General features: G+C 36.8%; 1 protein-coding gene across 8 annotated transcripts in view; it reads right to left on the bottom strand.

The window, feature by feature from the left end:
- The window catches only part of Adgrv1 (adhesion G protein-coupled receptor V1), a 545,344-nt gene that overhangs the window by 61,137 nt on the left and 465,157 nt on the right, over positions 1 to 19,050 (bottom strand). For 7 of the 8 annotated variants that reach the window (XM_078044879.1, XM_078044892.1, XM_078044896.1 and 4 more), the window contains one exon: positions 923 to 1,044. In XM_078044879.1, the coding sequence (XP_077901005.1) occupies positions 923 to 1,044 (122 nt within the window). Of the gene's footprint in view, positions 1 to 922; positions 1,045 to 15,527; positions 16,373 to 19,050 lie in introns of those variants that run through there. The other variant, XM_078044897.1, reaches the window with a different exon arrangement.

Raw genomic sequence — 19,050 nt, 5'->3', positions numbered from 1 at the left:
GGCAGGAGTAGGTATTCAGTTATATGTATAGAGAGATACCCACATATCAATTTGTATCAACTCTATTCCAAACCTTTAAGCTATTATGTTCTTTTCCCTTCCTAGGTTGACATTATACCTAGATTAGATACCACCATGTAAGCTATGTTCTGACTGAAGAATTTGTCTTTTAAAGAATCACACATAAAGATACACACATGTTCCTTGTATGATGGTGTCCCAAATAAGGACTATATAGAGGTACTTTTGATAAGTTGAAGAAATTATTTTAGACTAGGACAGACATCTGCACTTTGGAACATGAGGAAAAGTGTTTATTTATCCTGCTTGTTAATCATGGGTTGTAGTATTTTTCCATTTAACAAAAGCACTAAAAAGTCAGATTTAATTTTTACTGCAGTTATATAATTTCTAGTTATGTTATTCAGGAATATTCACAAAACTAATTGAAATTGTAAACTGTTGGACATGAATATTGATTCATTTCTTAGTAAAACCAAACATTCTCACATACTCTTCAGCATTAGGCTTAAGAGGGGATTGTTTGGTTACTGCTATTTCACTCCTCAGTTTATCTAATTTCTAGGCATAGCTACAGTCCATGTGTATAGGTCCTAGATGGTTGCCATCTGCAAAGTTCATCAACATCAATCTTGCTGAAAAGAATATACTTTTGTAGTTACTTGGATGTTATCAAAATGAAGAATAAAATTTTTAAATATTTTCCCTATGTATATGATAAGCAAGTTAAAATCCAAACCATATTTCAGATGTTAAAGATTTAGACCCCTTCTATTTAGTTTATAACTCTGTATGAATTCACGAATTCATCTATACATGAATTATTATATCTTTGACATTGAGACTCCATGTCTTATATTCATTGAATGTATCTTATCAATAAACAGACCATAAGGCTTACCTGCAGACTGTTGAAAATGACAAAGAGAACCAACATCCAGAACTGTCTGTAGGCCATGTGCAGTCCTCCCCAGAGCCATGCCATAGAAATCAGGGCAAAGAGATATAAAATCAGTGGAATTTCTAGAAATGATTAAAAAAAAAAAAGAAATTTTTAGCTTCAGAAGATTGCATAGTTATACATATACACAAAATATTTTGGCTTCTTTCTTGTGCTGGATACTCTATACCTAAGTACCCATTTTACCTGAACAATCTCAGAAATCCTATTCTCATGCCAAAGAAGGCAAAGCACATCCCTGAGTCCACATTATTCATGCTTTTCCAATGGGTCTGCTTTTAGGCCTGATGACTGGGAAGGAACAGAACTGTCCTTCTCCTAGACTACCACCTGCTGGACTGTTCAGGAAATACCACATGGATTACAGAGTCCCAGTGAATCTGTTCTACCAGAATGGAAGGAAGCAGGGTGCTCCCCAAATTAGCATAATCCAACCAGGCATTTAAGATCAGAAATCTTATACGTTTTTTGTGTGGTGGAAAACTGTCAACTCTTTTTTTTTTTTTTTACTGTGAAGACATGAAAATATATTGTGAAGTTTAAGAGCAAAGATGAAATGACGAATTTACTGTCAACCCTGAGTTCATTCTACCCATCATGTTCTCAAACAATGTGTTTCAATGGTTTTCTGAACAGGTTTTTTTTTTTTCATATCTAAGGAACTTTATTACCATTTCTATTTGTCTATTTTGAATTTTATTTGATATTTAGATAACAAGTTTTAAAAGATTTAGAAGGTGAAGAGATGTTAGAAGCCATAATAAACATATGTTCAAGCTGATGAAAGATCTCAAAATGAACTGCACTACTGAGAACCCTCCTGACAGACCTCACGTCCTTGTTTACCCATTATCATCAATTAACATAAAAGTTCTATTTAAAATTTTTGATCCATTTTGAAGTTGCCAACCTGATCCTCCTTTACTCTCTGAGTACTTTGATGTATATTTTCTACAAAGATATTTTTGTAGGTAGACACAATATCATCAAATAGGGAAATTAACTTTGAAATATCACTATTATCCTCATGTCTTAGTTATTCTAATAACTTCCTTTATACAGAAAGATCCAGCCTTTTATGACTGACACATCTCTGTAGTCTTCTTTAATCCCAATGGTTCTGTGTCTGACTTTTCTGACATGAATACGTTTGGTAATTACCAGATAGGTTTTCTTCTGGAGTGGCATTAAATTTGAGTCTATTTGATGTTTTCTCAGGATTAGAGTTAGATTGTAAATCTTGGCAGAAATCACAAAAGTGATGCTAGGTTCTTCTTAATAGCACTCTATCTAGAGGCACAAGAATTCCATTTGTTCCTCTAAAGAAGATACTCATTTTGGCCACTTGATGAAAGTAGTGGCTTCCCAGATTCTCCACTATGAAGTGAGCCTTTTCAAAGGGCAAGATCTTTGTAATTAATTAGTATCTTATGTGGCATTACTTGAAAACTATGTATCTTTTTCTTTTTCAAATATTTGATTTGTTCTTTATTTTTATAATATGGACTTCTAGATTTCTATTTTACTTAGTGAGTTATTATCTATTTTTATTCTCATTTATTTTGATGCCCCAAGTGTCCATACTTCAAGAAGGTTTCTATACCTTTGTTATGGCCCTCATTTTTCTGTTAGCATCTACTTGTTATTGGCCCAAGATATTTCAGACTTTTACTTTCCAGTACTGTTTTCTCTTGGGAGAGAATGATATGTAGAAACTGTGGTCTGGGGCTAGGTGTGGTCATTGTTTTTGCTGCTTCTACGCTCTCTCAGTAACCAGAGCTAGAAATTAGATGTTTGTCCCCCACACCCACACACATACTTACATCTACAGCTGTTCTCCTTTATTCTTGGAGGATAAATTCTCAGACCCTAGAGGATGCCTGAAACTATGAATAGTATTGAACCTCATATATACTGTTTTTTCCTAAATATATATGAAGCTGAGAATTTTTCTTTTACTTTAGGACTTCTCTTTGACATATTCGAATTGCCAGTATCACTCTTGTACTTTTGAGATTTTATTACTGGTTACTTGAACAAAGCAATACTGCTCCAGTTGATACCAAAATGACTACTAAGTGACTAATGGGCAGGTAGTATACAGTGTGGCTATGCTGGACAAACAGATGATTAATGTCCTAGCTAGATGGAACTGGATGGCATAAGACTTAATCATGCTACATAGAATGGTGTACAATTTAAAACATGAATTGCTTATTTCTGGAATTTTTATTTAATATTTTTATGACCAAGTTTGATCGTGGGTAACTGAAATCACTGCTAGGGATGACTACTGAATATTTCTGTATCTATCTCCAAATAATGAAAATCCTTAGTTCACACCAATACTTCCAGTTCCAACTCAGCACCACGGGGTTAATTCTAGTTTCCTCCCTTTCCAAATTTTATAACTACCCTTTCTATTACTGATGGCCATGAAAGTGGGGGGAGGGCACGTTGTTAGATTCCACTTGGCAAATGTGTTTCTCATTATTTTTAATGTATTTAAATACATTATTCTTAATGTAGTTACCTAGTTGATCTACTCGAATCCCTCTGCTTTCATTCCTACCTTTACACCCAAGGCCTTTCAGCCTTTTGCTGCTTCATGCTGGGCCACACCACCCTCACATGGATACCCTCCTAGTGGTGACTGCAGATGGACACCCATGTTTGGACTCCTTCCTGCAGATGCATGCCTTGCCCTGACCAGCAAATGGATTTAGGATGGAACTGTTTGGAAAGGAAAAGCAAAAGATCAAGAAGGGAAAGGAAAGAAAGAACAGCAGGAGAGGAAGAAAAAGAAGGAATCTAAGCTTCTAATTGAGAAGAGAGGAGGTTTTTAGCAAGGAATGGTGCTAATATCTAGCTCAGCTATATCCTTAATCAAATAAATATACAAATTATCTGAGTTGTTTTTATAATTCACAGAGAAAATTGAATAATTTAAGAAAAAGTTTATGTAGATGACTATTTCCTTTGCCATTAACGCCTGTACCAGAACAGGAGAGAATATGTTAATATTTAAATTTTATCAAAATTCATTTTTAATGAAATCATGTACTTTGATAAAGGGCCAGAGCGCTCCTTTTTGTTTGTTTATTTGTTTTGTCTTAAACTTCTGATGAAATTAGGAAACAGCCTATGCTATACTCAAAAAAAATCCTCAGATTAGGAAGCAGCTTGGGCAATTTCACTCTTTGCTTTCGCTGTGTAAGTACAAAGTTCTATTTAGGCTCTGTGCAGAGTACAAAAGGATATGCTCAATTTATATGGACAACTAGGACCCAGATTCCCAAAATTTGGCCTGCAGGTTCTTTTCAGTAACTAGAGCACAGCAAGTGCTATGTGCTGACAGGACCTGGTGGAGAAGCCAATGGAATATACTAGGGCTGACTAGAAACACCCACAACCTGTATTTTTCTGGAACTCTGCAGAAAAGTAGATTGCTTGGTTCTCCAGGTCAGAAACTGTGAAAGGAACAAAGCCCAGTACAATATCTCAGTGTACTGAACCACTGCCCCTATGCTGGCTTTCTAGCTCTGCAACAGAAATTAAGACATGATTTCAAATTGAGGAACCATACCCAGAGCCATAGCTGGGTTTTGTGGACTTGAGACTCATAAAACCTGGGGATTTCTTTTAAGTGTAAAACCATAATTAGGTACAGAATCTCAGAAGGCATCTATGCAGGTGAGAGGTCCAGAAACTTAAGCTTCATCAGCTTTGTCATTAATCTACAACGGAAGAGGCATCTTTTACCCTAAAGAGGGCCTCAGTAAGAAGAGAAGAGGTGATGGGAGTGGGTGATGGCCGTGAAAGTGGGGGGAGGGGGGCATGTTGTTAAATAACTACTATAGATTCCATTTAGCAAATTTAAAATTCATGCTCTATTTAGTGGAAATAACGTTAGTTAATTATTTCCCAAGTTGTCTCACATTTGATGAGCTACTCAAATTCTCTGCTGCCTGCAAATCAATGTTTAGTGAAGAAGGTATTTATAATTAGGAATGTTAGAAACAACTTATATTTAGGGTTTGACTAGTTAACATAAAACAGAACCACGTCAATGTTCTCATTAAAAAGAAGCTTCTCAAACATAGGATTGGGCCCAAGGGATAAAGGTATCTATATAAAAGACTATGTTATTCGGAATAAACAAAACAACCGACAACCTGATTCAAAAATGGAAAAAAAAGAGCTCAAACATTTCTCTCCAGTACTTTGATAAAAGAGGCCTCAGTGCTTCCTTGCCCGTTCCACCATGTGAGGATGCACCAAGAAATCACCTTCTATTGAGGTGGAGGGAGAGCAAAAGGACACTCAGTGTAGGTAATAAATGATTGGGTCAGGAAAATGGGGGTTGATTCAAGAGGAAATAAATTGCTAACACTTCCAGGGCTCTTCTCTGTCCTGCAACATGTTAACCTTCCTCCAGGGAACTGTTCCTCCCAATAAGGAGTTGTTAATGAAGTACCTCCCAGGTAGCTCCTCTCTTTCCTTTCTAGGAAGATATGGAGAGGCACCCTGGAAAGTTCCTTTACCACCTTTTGACCATGTAGACAAGATCAGGGGAGGAGGGGGCATGAGAAGAAAGGATAAAAAGGGTAGGACATCCCCACTCCCTTGGGCACCAACTTGGAGGGTCCTCTGCAGAGGAGTATGTGATAGTAGTACTGTCTCTATCTCTCTATCCATTAAATAACTTTTTTTTTTTTTGCTCTTGCCTCAGCGTTTCTTGGGTGTTCAATCGTTAACATGGGGGAACGGGACACTCAGACATGATTCTCAACATTGGTCTCACTACGAATCAAAAAGAAGATCCCTTAGCAAACACCAAACTTTTGGCACCTTGATCTTGGACTTCTCGGCCTCCAGAATCAGGATAAATACATTTTTGTAGTATTTAGCCAGTCTATGGTATTTTATTATAGTATTCCAATCAGACTAAGACACTTGGGAATAAAAAGGAATAAAATTCTGACATATGCTATAAGACGGATTATCTTGAAAGCATTTTGTTAAATAAGCCATACACAAAAGGACAAACCATTTCACTCACATTAAGTTCCTAGAATAAGCAAATTTATAGAGATGAACATGGAAAGTAGAACAGAGGTTATCAGGAGATGGGAGGAAGGGAGAACAGCAAGTCATTATTAAATGGATATGGAGTTTATGTTTAGGATGATGAGAAAGTTCTGGAAAATTTGATAGCAAAGGTGTCCCCACCACCTTGTAAATGTACTTAATGATATTGAACTACACACTGAAAATAAGTTAAATGTTGAACTTTATGTTATATACATCATTACAATTAAGAAAAAGGAACAAAGAGTATACTAAGGAAATCAGGCTTGTGTCAAGATGACATTCTACTACAGGGGGGAAAAAGTGAAATCATCAAAAGTATTTAAATACTTAAATTAGCAAGGAGTCACTAGTGTGAAAAGCAATGTACTTAGAAAACATTTTAGTGGAAAAAAATTACAGAGAAAAAAAAATAGCAAGTGGATAAGTGAGTTAGTACTACTATCACTAAGAAAGTGTTCTCAAGGAGCTGGTAGATTCCATTGAGAACATATCACATTTCTTAATTTTTTTAGTGGAAAATATGATTTCAATGAATTTAATTGCCATTTTTAAGGAAAGTGCAGTGTGGTATTATGTTTTGTTATAATTGCAGCCTTTAAGCTATGAGCCAGTGACAACAATAAAGGCTTTATTATGGAAATCACACTGCATTTACATGAGGCTGAAATTTATTCTGTGTTTACAATCTTCTAAAGTGCTTGTTTTAATTTTCCCTCAACTGACCTTCTGATTCTAACAATATGAGATGTGTTACTAAAACAAACTCATCAAAATAAAACAAGGAACCCAACTGCAAAATTGTGTGGAGTTAAGATATTTGTTAATCTATTTCTAAGAATAGGCATGCATCATATCTAAATTAGAAAAAAAAGGTAAATTGAAAAAAAAAAAGTTATCCAAAGGTTCAAAACATGGGCTTTTATTTTTAAATTGACAGACATTTAGAGGTAAGGAAGATTCAGTGATCTGAGCCAGGTCTTGGTGAGAAAATATTGATTGTGTTCCTAAACTTTCTTAACAAGGGTCAACACTAATTCCAAAATACCTGGTCACCAACCAGTGCTCTCAGCAAATTTACCAAGAGGTATTCAGAAGATGACAAGGCAAAATGTATGAACTTCCAAATTGGCATTAGGATACTGTGGGTGGAACAAGTAACAGCAAAGCTTATGGATTAGGTTTACAAACTGTTCAAAGAAACCCCATACACCTCATTTGGGTAGTCTGCATTCCTCACTTTTGGTCACTAGTCCTCTATGTGGTTTCAATTTTGGAATTTCCTTTCCACTTCATGACTTCTCCAACACACTGTCAGATATGTTGAAGTTTGATCACATTCAAACAGTCACTGAAAACTTTCTGGGCAATCTATTTAAAATGGACCTCTCAGATCTTTTTTTCTACTCCATCTCCCTCTTTCCTGATTCACTTTCTTCAGAGTACTTATAAACATCTAATTATATAATTATATAATTTATGTATGGTTAATTTTATATGTCAACTTCACTAGGGCTAAAGGATGCCAAGATATCTGATTAAATTATTTCGGGTGTGTCTATGAGGGTGTTTACAGAAGAGATTAGCTTTTAAATTTTTGAACTGAGCAAAGCTGAGCGCCCTAGCCAATGTGGGTGGGCATCCTCTGTCTAAACAGAGTAAAAAGGTTGAAATGCTTTCTTTCCTCTGCCTGACTGCTTGAGCTGGGACATGCAACTTCTCCTGCCCTTGGCACTCCTGGTTTGTAGGTCTTTAGATGTGGAATTGGAATCCACAATATTCACTCTCTGGCTCTTAGGCCTTTGAACTATACCACATATCTTCTGGGTCTCCAGTTTGATATGGCAGACTGTGAAGAAGACCTCTCAGTCTTCATCATTACATGAGCTGATACTTTATAGTGTATCTCCTATTGCTTTTCTGGAAAACCTTAATTCAATGTACACATTTGCTTAATGTTTGATCCCCTACTAGAATATAAGCCCAATGAAACCATTATCTCAATCATATGGAATTAAATCTTTCTCATCAAAGTAGGGTCCAAAAATTAGTTGAATGAATAAATAAAAACTAAATTTTAATTCAATTTTTGTAGGTCTGGCTAAGAGAATATGATAAACTAAATTTGTGGGATTAAATTTGTATGCTCAGTATTTCTTTTACTCTCTATTTAAACAGTAGCAAAGGTGTAGAGAGATTTGGGCTTTGCAGAAGGACAAAGTTGCTCCTGGGCTGCAGAGGCTTGAACACAATTTAGGCTTGTGACTTGTAGACTTGTGTAAGCATGTGAATAATTCCTATGGCCAGTGATTCTTCCCTGTGATTGTTTGTTTATTAACAGAAGGGGGAAAGAGAAGAAGGGTGAAAAGCTATGATCATTTCCCAGAATCAATTCAGCTTATCCAAAATATCTGTAGATAAGCCAATTTCAGAGACACTAAGGAGTCAAGTCTACTCAATAATGCTGACATTAAAACTCTCTGACCAGGGGCTGGGGTTGTGGCTCAGTGGTAGAGAGCTTGCCTAGTACACGTGAGGCACTGGGTTTGAACCTCAGCACCACATAAATATAAAATAAAGATATTGTGTCAACCTAAAACTAAAAGTTAAATATTTTTTAAAAAAAACCCTTTGACCACAAATCACAAAAAGAAATTAATTTTATAATGTGAACTATTACAATCACAAAAGAAGAATTTTATGAAGCCTAAGTTAACATCTTGTTCTAGTCTATTCTGTTCTATTCTATTGACTCTATGCTATTCCTTTCCACTCCATTTCGTTCTATTTGAAGTATGTTGTCAATGGGACTCACCAATGTGTTGTGATCCACAGTGTGTAAACCTCTGGAAGGTTATTTGAGTAGCTTGTAGGTATCTTGGATATGAAAATAGGTACAATGAACATAAACAGACTAGAGGTCTATAGCTATCACCCTCTGACATGGATTGAACCTGACCGTTACTGATATGGGACGGATGAAAGCCTAATTTAGAATGAACTGTGCAGGTGAGCTACTGGATCTACAGGAACAGAAGACAGTCAATATTGGCCTGGAGCATATTTTATTGAGATGAAGAGAAAGTGAACAAATTCTCCATAAGTCTCAAGGTCTACTGAGAACCTGAGTAGCAGTGCCTCGTCAACTGCTAAGCTCTCCTGGAAGCTAAAGGACAGTTTAGTGTCAGGCCTACTTTGAGTGTGATTTATTGGGATAGGGAAAAAAATGGTGAAAGCCTAGAATTATGGTCTTGCCTAGCAAAAGCTATATATAATTTTCAATTTGCAGGCTATAATTTTGAATCTAAGGAGAATAACCAATTTAGATGAGACATACCCACATGGACCTTGCAAGAACTGTTATTAGAGTAATTCCATTTGAACCATGTACTTCAAAGTTGCCAGATAATATTCTGCTGCCGGGGGGTGTATAGGTGTGTGTGTGTCAATTAAGTCTGCGACTCTTAAGGAAAAGGTAAAACAGTTTTCTTCTTGTGAGAAAAAAATGTCCTGGAACTCTGGGAAAGGGAAATTATCACTTGGGTTCATAGCTGACATAGTAATTTTCTACACACTTCATAAATGTTTCATAAAGTGAAATTATGATGAAAGTTTTCAGGAGACCAGAGTTCTAAAACAAACATGAAATCAGTCGACTAACAATTGGAGAATGGCTTAACCTAGTTTTTTAACTATACTACCAGTTACTCAGTCTTTAAAGAGCTCAAAACACTTATCTACAGGCATGCTCAGACATCTAACAGCAATTTCCAACACACCAGCTTTTGTAATACAATGCAAATGTACAATGCATCTGCATTTTGAATCTTACTAGACAGCCTCACAATTTTTAGTAATTAGTTACTTTGTATTTGGCCATGAACAGCCAGTTAAGTTTTATAGATAGTTTGATAGGACATCACAGAATAGTTATTAAGGTTTAACAGGCTCAAGTTCAGCACTGAAGTCTCCAGTTAAAACTGACACAATGTCTCAGAAAAATTAACACTAAGGATAACTGTGCATGCAAGAAAATATTTTTATGGGGTGTTAAATATGTCAGTTCCCAGAACTATTTTTGTGGTAGCTTCTTAAGCTGGATAAATTCCAGCTTACCTCAAAGTTCATTTCCTTTCTTTAATTTTGTTCCTTAGCCATCAAGACAAAAAATAAATAAATATAAAATAAAATAAATCAAAAATTTCATTTGATTTTTAAAAAAAAATTTCCTTGGCCAATGTCACTATTCTAAAAAGTCTACACATGTCCAATCCTTTATTTCTCTGTCAATGTGATTAGTCATATATCTTCTTCCTATAGCTATCAGATTATCAGGGTATCATCTCTCCTTAGAATAAATGTTCTATTTCTTCAAAGCTTTGGGTATATGACTTATTCTCTGTTGTTAAATAATTATATGTGTAAATGGAAAAAAATGAATACCAAACCACATACAGAGCTGTTCTCAGGAATATGCAACAACTGACCCCTAAGTAGCCAGATATCTGCTTAAGCTTATCATCATCCTTTTAAACAAAAGCACAGCACCCACAGGTAGAACGGGGAAATTTTTGCACATGGGAATCAACTTGTATCTTAATGCTCATTCTTACTAACAACCTTGGAACAAGTCCTTACAGAGAAAAGGAAAGAAACAATTTTGTTAAGAAAGAAAGGCGATCCCCAGATTGAATATCATGTGCATGATCTAGAGGGAGGAGGCTGTCCAAAAAAGCCTCACAACTCCCCTCTGCCTATTTTGACAATATTATATATTATTGACCAAGGTAATTTGAGTGAAGTGTTTGCACCCAATGATAACTATTACTTTTTTCTCCCTATTAGTCCATGTCACATGTAGCTTTTTATTTTTGTGGATTTTTAATTTTAATTTTTCCTCCATTTCATGTTTCCTCCTCTTCCATCAGAAATTCAAACTGTAATGGTTGAGCTGGTTCACAGTGTCTGACATTACTAAAAAATGGAAGGTAAATGCTGTAGCTTAATTTCCCCCTAAACCCAAAACTATGTTTCTATTTATTTATTTTAAGAATAAGAGAACTGGGATCTTATTTAACTCCAGGAGCCATGGGTTAGACATTAGTAGATAAGACAAATGAATGAGTAGTCACATAATTCTTTCAGTTCCTATGTTTTTTAAGCCCCATATGAAGTTGCTTTTACTCTTTAAGCCCATTTTTAATAGGTAGACAAGAATTCTAAGTTGTCTTAGTTTGTTCTGTGTTTGTTTCTGTCCTCTCGTCTTTTTTCCTGGTAAAGTTTATCCATTTACCAGCTTGATGGAACACACTTGTAAAAAATCAATCCCTTGTAATGGCAAAGCCACTTTAGTATATCATATAACAATGAATTAGTATTTATTGCAAGAACTCTTGGCCTTAAGGGGGAGGATGGGGCCAGGGAAACCACTACACTTCTTCAAGACTTAACTAAATGTGTATAAGGACAAAATATTATTCACTTTAATTACTTATTAATTTGAAACTATAGTGACTTACATTGTCTTTTCAAAATCATACAATAGAATCTGAAATAACTATGCAACATTTTTATTTCTTTTCTATAAATCAATTTGATTTTTTATTTCAAATTGATGCATCCTAATTATAAGTCACATTATTTACTTTCTTGAAGGTTATTTATAAACTAAAGTTTATAATTTGCTTCTGTCAAATTCAATTGAAAAAGATCTCTTTTGAATATGGATTCTCAGCCAATTAGGAAAGTAAAAGTATGCATGGAAGGTGAAACGTTATGACTATGTTCCATTTATACATTCAAACAGCCAGAATAGTTTTATAGTTATGAACATGGATTCTGGAGCCAGATTATTTGAGGGCCATTTACTAGCTGTGTGTCCTTAGTCAATTTCCCTATCTGTTAACTGAATATAATATTAGTACTTCCCAAATAAGATGTTGTACATTTAGTGAGGACATAGTGATTGAAATGCAGAATATTTAATAAGAGTTCCATACAAATTTTAACTATTACTTGTTATTCAAGAAATGTATTTCTTTACCATAAAAATGCATTAGGTAAAACAAAATAGATGAGAGGATGGATTAAATAGGGATCTTCTTTCCAAGGTTATATAAATATGAAGATGCATATGTATACATAAACATATATACATTAACATGCAGGCAAGTGTGCGCAGGTATATGCCCTATAGGAAAAGGTAGTTGTCAGGGAGTAGCTTGCAATGAGCAGTAAAATGTGAGATCACATGTTTACTTCAAGTAACTCTTAAAGTTTTCTTTAATTTTGCCAAGGCAGATTAATAAATAATTTGTAGCAGATACCTTGTAGAAAAACACTGATACACAAACCTTGAGGATAAACAAATACAACTAAAGAAGATAATGGGGAGAGGGTGCCTCAGTAAGAAGGATTTATGAGACTTTTTTTTTTTTTTGTACTGGGGATTGAATCCAGGGCATTACCCACTGAGCCACATCCCTAGTCCCTTTTTATATTTTATTTAGAGACAGGGTCTCGCTGAGTTGCTTATGGCCTCTCTAAATGGCTGAGTCTGGCTTTGAACTTGCGATCCTCCTCTCTCAGCCTCCCAAGCTGCTGGGATTACAGCCGTGTGTCACCAGGCCCATCTATGAAAATAACTCTTGCTAGGAACCATAAAGGTCAAGATAAAACCAGAAGTTATGGTGCCTAGTGTCTCTACTAGCTCAGAAGGGAGAATTCTTTTTCTTTGCATTTCTTTTCTTTAACTTTTTTTGTAGTTGTAGATGAACAGCCTGCCTTTATTTTATTTTTTTATTTTTATGTGGTACTGAGGATGGAACCCAGTGCTTCACCAATGCTAGGCAAATGCTTTGCCACTGAGCTTCAGCCCCAGCCCCAAGAAGGGAGGATTCGTTTGTGGTGCCCAAGGCAGTAAGGTAACTTCTGACTGGCCACTAACCCAATTCCCAAATTAACATGAGATTGACTCGTAGATGAAGCACCCTGATTAGAATGGCCACCATGACAGTTCTGGAGAGGACCACTGAGGTTAAAAACAAACAAACAAACAAACAAACAAAAAACCTATACAGCCCACCATAAAGGAGGAGTTGAACACCTGATTGTCAAGGAGTGAAGAAAGAGGTTCCCAGTTCTCTTGGCAAACATCAAATGATAATAAATTTGGAGAAAGTATTGTCTCCTTTGTTATTCTTTGCTTGGAGATGGCCCATTCTCCCTTGAGAATGCTCTCTGCTTGAGCCTCACTTTGCTTTTCCTTTATTTTCACCTCACTTCCACTCTACTGTCACTTATATGTTCATGGCTTTTCCTGTCCAACTTTAAATTTACTTTCATTGGAATACAAGAACTGAGATTTGGAGATTCAGCTCTCTGCTTTCCTGTGACATATTCCTTGGTGCCTCAACTTGGAGCCAACTATAGGACACTTATTCCTCTCCCAGCTTTGGTTGAGATGATATACAACTTAGCCTCTGATATCTTGCTTTTTGCTTTGGACTTCTCTGTGTACATTTTCCTCTGCCAAAAGCTCATCAACATGTCATGCCCATGTGCTCTGACTTTCCTATTATCTCATTGCATTTGCTTAACTGTTTGTGCTGAGCAGTGACACTTTATCTGTTCCAGCTGGCATGCAGACTTGCACTTTCTCTTGCTTTTTGCAGCATCTTTTTTATTTCGAGCAAGGCTACTACAGAGGTAAAGGGACTATCTCCACTCTTGTGGCTATTGTCTTACGGCATACACCTGACTCACTCTAGGAATGGGCATTATATCATCTCATTTTAGAGGCTATATCAAGCATCTGGAGGATACTTAGGTCACCATCTTTACCTATTAGCATCCTTATTCTTTTTTAATAGCATTAATCCTGTTGTTATTTCTGGAATTGCTATGTTTCCAATTGTTTTTAGTCAGCTTTTTCACTACTGTGACTAAAGGCATCCAACCAGAACAACTGTAGAGGAGGAAAAGTTTATTTGAGGTCTTATGGTTTCAGAGGTCTTAGTTCACAAAAGGTTGACTCAATTCCTCAGGGCTCCAGGTAAGGCTGAACATCATGGTGGGAGCAGATGGCAGAGGGAAGCAGCTCACATGGTGATCAGAAAGCAGAGAGAGACTCCACTCTCTGGATACAAATATATACCCCAAACCACACCTCAATTTTTACCTCCTCCAGCCATACCCTACCACTTTAGTTACCACTCAGTTAATCTGTATTAGGGGACTAAATCATTAATTGGGTTAAGACTCTCACAACCCAATCATTTCTCCTTTGAACCTTCTTGCACTGTCTCATATGTGAACTTTTGGGGGACACCTCACATCCAAACCGTAACACCAACATAGTGACAAAAACCCCTCTATTTCCCTCTACTTTTCAACATCAGGCCTAAACTATTCTTAAAATTGTATGCAAAAGGGTTAAGGGCCACTTCCCCAAGTTATATCATAAAGTTATTAAAAATGGTTCTTAAATTAGATTACAAGCTTGAACAACAGAGATTCAGCAAATAAGCCACAAGTTGCTGAACTTGAACAGGCATGCTACAACAAGTTCTTGGGAACCAAGGCAGGGACGACTCTCAGTTCTTGGTTTTGAATGGAATATATAAGAGGGATGTCTTCATATACCCATCTCTCTTGGACATCAGTACAATTGAGGGATCCTAGGGTATTGACAGAGTCTGACTTTATTTATCTTACAGATGGGAAATCCTCACTGGGTTTTAGTACAGAGTGGTTAGAGCAGATAGTCTTGCAGGTTTCAACCTTTTCCATGGTCATTCATGGAAGAGGAGACAAAAAACTACCAGGGGACTAGAAAAATAATGGTCAAAAGTGCATTTATTGACACTTTATCTGTTCCAGATGGCAGTGGAGCACTTGCCTAGCATGTGTGAGGCACTGGGTCCAATTTTCAGCACCACATAGATAAACAATAATAAAGGCCCATTGACAACTAAAAAAAAAATCTTTAATAAAAAAAGTGCATTAACTGAGCAGTGAGGGAGACTTTTATTTTTTGCCAAGAGTGAGATGGGAAATAAACTCACAAAACAAATTCCTGTCCTTTGTCCCTGGGGGTCAGGAAGTTATTGATCTAGGGCAAAAGAAATGAGGGGAAGGAATAGGCTAATAAAAGTGAGGAATATAAATGAACTTTATTATAAGAACATTGGAGGCTGTCTGGTGATCTCTCTGGCCGCTTACTTGAATCTAACCAGTTTCAGTCAGCTCTCTGAAGAGCAATTTCTGGCTTTTAGGCATTCTGTTCTCTAAGACAGGAGTAAAATTCAGCTTGACCACCCTAGTGGTACTATGTCACAGGAGAGTTGGGAGCTGAAACTGCAAACTGTCTTCCAATGAAAGAAAATTTAAAGTCAGACACCAAAAATCATGCAAGAGAATTTTATTATAAGTGACAGTAGAGTGGAAATGAGGTGAAAATAATGTAAAAGCAAAGTAAGACTCAAACAGCACACTCAAGGGAGAGAGTAGGCCATGTCTAAGCAGAGAATGACAAAGGAGACAATACTGTCCTGGATGTCTGGCTGAAGTCAATGCTCAGTCAATGCTCTGTCTTGTTACTGGTTCCACAATTACAAGAAGAAGAAAGTACTCAGTGTTTGGAATAGAAGATTGGTTTAAAAAAAAAAAAATCCTGGCATCATGTCACGTACCTATAATCCCAGCTACTCGGGAGGCTCAGGCAGGAGGATGGCAAGTTCCAGGCCTGCCTTGGCAACTTAGTGAGACCTTGTCTCAAGATAAAATAAAAAGTGATGATGATGGGGATGTAGTTGAATGAGGGAAGTTTTCCATAGCATTGTGTGAGGCTTTGGCTGGAAAAGAAAAGTACTGGGGGGAAAAACAAGGAAACAGTAGGAGTTATATAAGTTTGGCCTTGAAGATGAGCAGTATTACAATATGCAAATACTGAGGTTAACGTAGTAGAAATAACATAAAGAGAGGCAAAAAAAGGCAAATGGTAAATGAGTGCAAATTCTACCTTTTGATTAGAGGCTTTTTTTTTTTTTTGGTACTGGAGAGTGATTGAATACAGGATGCTTTATCACTGAGTTACACCCTCAGTTCTTTTTACTTTTTATTTGGAGACAGGTTCCTGCAAGGTTTCCCAGGATGGCCTTGAACTTGTGATCCTCCTGCCTCAGCCTCCTGTGTCTCTTGAATACAGGTTTGTGGTACTCTGCCTTTCTTGGCTGGAGTGAAAAGGTCCATGAAGGTGAGAAATGAGAAGATGTTTCAGCATTAGGTCACGAAGAGTTCCTGAGGGCCAGGTTAAGGAACAAAGAATTATTTTATAGTAAATGAATAGCCACTTAACATTTCCAAGAAGAGGTATGGCATGATCAAAACAGAGCTTAGTCTTATAGGACAGTAAACAGGTTGTTGGCAAGAAGGTGGGAGGCAGGGACACAGGTCACTACTACAGTGAGCTAAATGGGTAACAGTGAAGGCCTGAGGCAGAACAGCAGAGGAGTGGCTCCAACAATGAACAGAAAGGAATGAGCACACAGGACAGACAGAAGCTACAGCAGTGCTTCCAAACCAGAAAACAATGAGAAAGCTGGGACCTCATCACCAGAGATCCAGTAAGTCTGTAGACTTTCAAACTAGAAATTTCTGAAAGCATAGTTGATTGATCCAGATGGTCATTCTGTTTTGACAACCACTGATCAAAAAGTCTACGTCTGCAGTGAAAGAAACCACACTGGGAAAGCAAGAAAAGGATTAAGAAGAAGAAAGAAAAGAAAGGGAGGAAGAATAACACTGAGTTTGGAGCAACTGGGGCAAGGTGGAGGAGCAAAGCTGATAATTCTTGTGCTTATTGAAGACGAGATATCAGAAAGAAACCATGTGGGTATGTCTAAAAGCAGAAAAAAAAAATGTGTGCCTATAAGCAGGACTCTGGAAGATTTGAAAATGATTACCGTCATATAAAAAAAGGCAGAGGCAATAACTTCAGAGTTATGTCACAAGAAGAAAGAGGCATGACCTTGAGTCAGCAGAAAAATAAAAAGAGTGTCTTGAAAACCAAGGTGAATTTCCAAGGCAGGGGTGGTTACCAGCTCTGATTTTTGCAAAGGAGCTTAAGGATAAGCTGGTAGATCTGGTGTCCATGTTATGGGTGATGAAGGAAAGAGAATAAGCAAGGTGCTTTCAGTGATTAGCAGTGAACACAAGGTGATGAGTGTGAAGTGCTGGAAAAGTCTGTTGGGGAAGCCTGGGAGAGGCAGGGCGGTAACTTGATAAAGCAGCAATGTTATGAGTAAGCTCCTCTAGGTGGTGAAAAGAGAGGCATGTTTTCAGATGGAGGGGAAAGACCTAGTGGAGAGATTTTTATGATGGAAAATTCAACGAAACAAGTTCCAAGCAAAGGAAAAATAGATGAACAATATAAATGGGAGGATTGGCTTTAGTGAGAAGGAGCTGCTTATTTTCTTGTAAAAGTAGGAGGAACAGTGTCCAAGAAAGGAGACAACAAGGAGAGATGAAACTAAGGACAGTCAACTGAGATAACATCATGTTGTTTTTAATCTCTTAGACAGAGTGGATAGAAGGTATTACACATAACACTGACGGGCAGCAGGCTCTGTTTCAAAGATTACTTAAGAATCAATTAAAGATAATCCAAAGGATTTCTGAGAAGCAGAGATGGCTCAGTTAAGGTTACCTAGAATAAATGAGTATCCATTACAGAGTCCCACTAACTGGCTGAAAAAAGGAGAGGACTGTGTGGCATGGACTGGCCTAGTGGTTGGAAAAATTACTTGAAGAGAAGCCCGTTGGTGAGGAAATTGAAGGAGCTAATGCAAATATCCTTGAAGTCCCCAATCTCAGGTTCCACACTGGATTCTGAGAGGACAGTGAAAGGTTGAAATAAGAAAGGAGGGTCACAGTGAGGATACAGAACAAGTAAGAAGAAGCAACCCGGAGAGGAGGACAGAGAGAGGTGTGTTCAGAGATCTGCGGAGAGGAAAAGGGGAAGAATGGAGAATGTCAAGAAGATGACAGCCACAATAACATGATCGGGAAGATGGTGCAAGCACAAAGCACAGATTTCAAAATAAGAAAGTTTTATGCAGGGACATTGTGGCCTTGAAGTGCAGGAAGGAACAAAAATATTTTTGACATCAAATTAGTTGGAAGAAGGGGTCTTTTGTAACTGGTTTCAAGGGATGTGTTATTTTATGAGGCAGTTGTCTTTTCAGTTACGATAAGACAACTCAAAGAGTACTTTGTGAGGACCAAAGTTTGTTATTGCCTTTTGGCCCAGTGAATTCAAACTTCACCTTTGATATAGTGTTCTTTTCTTCTGAAAGAAAACAACATATTGTAAAAATATCAGTTTCCTCTTTTTAACTTTTTGAGTTTTGTAATGTGAAAAACATTATAATAAGTATGGTTGGCATTGTGTCAATCATGTATTTTTAAATAAAAATTATGGTTCAGTTGCTAACTTCCCAGAATACCTGTTGCCACTTCCTATTTATCTAGCACTAGCAAACCTGTTTTACTTTCTTTAATGTTTTACCAGTTGATCAATTTAATTAAAGTGTGATCACACAAACTTACTTTGAAGAGCATATATTTCTTAAAGAACAGCACAGGCACTGAATCATACATTGGAGCAACTTTAAACAATGAGAATGGCAATAAGTAATACATGGAAAAAGTTGCAAACCTGGAATTTAGACCTAAGAATTTGTGATTTGATCAGCTATACAGAGTCATGGTATTCATGGATTATCATTTTGATGCCAGTAAATATCATTCATAGACTAGGTCAAGGGAAAAATATAATGCTTTCAATGTCACTAATATTGCAAAACAAAATAGCTTTGAAAAAATGGGCATTTCAACTGTCTAATTGTTTTTTTTATATTCTTTGGCCATGGTCTAAATACAAATTCTAGCAATACATTTCAAAAAGCCAGACACTA

This window comes from Ictidomys tridecemlineatus, chromosome 1, assembly GCF_052094955.1.
Source record: "Ictidomys tridecemlineatus isolate mIctTri1 chromosome 1, mIctTri1.hap1, whole genome shotgun sequence".
Classification (NCBI taxonomy): domain Eukaryota; kingdom Metazoa; phylum Chordata; class Mammalia; order Rodentia; family Sciuridae; genus Ictidomys; species Ictidomys tridecemlineatus.
This window is presented reverse-complemented; position numbering and strand designations above follow the sequence as displayed.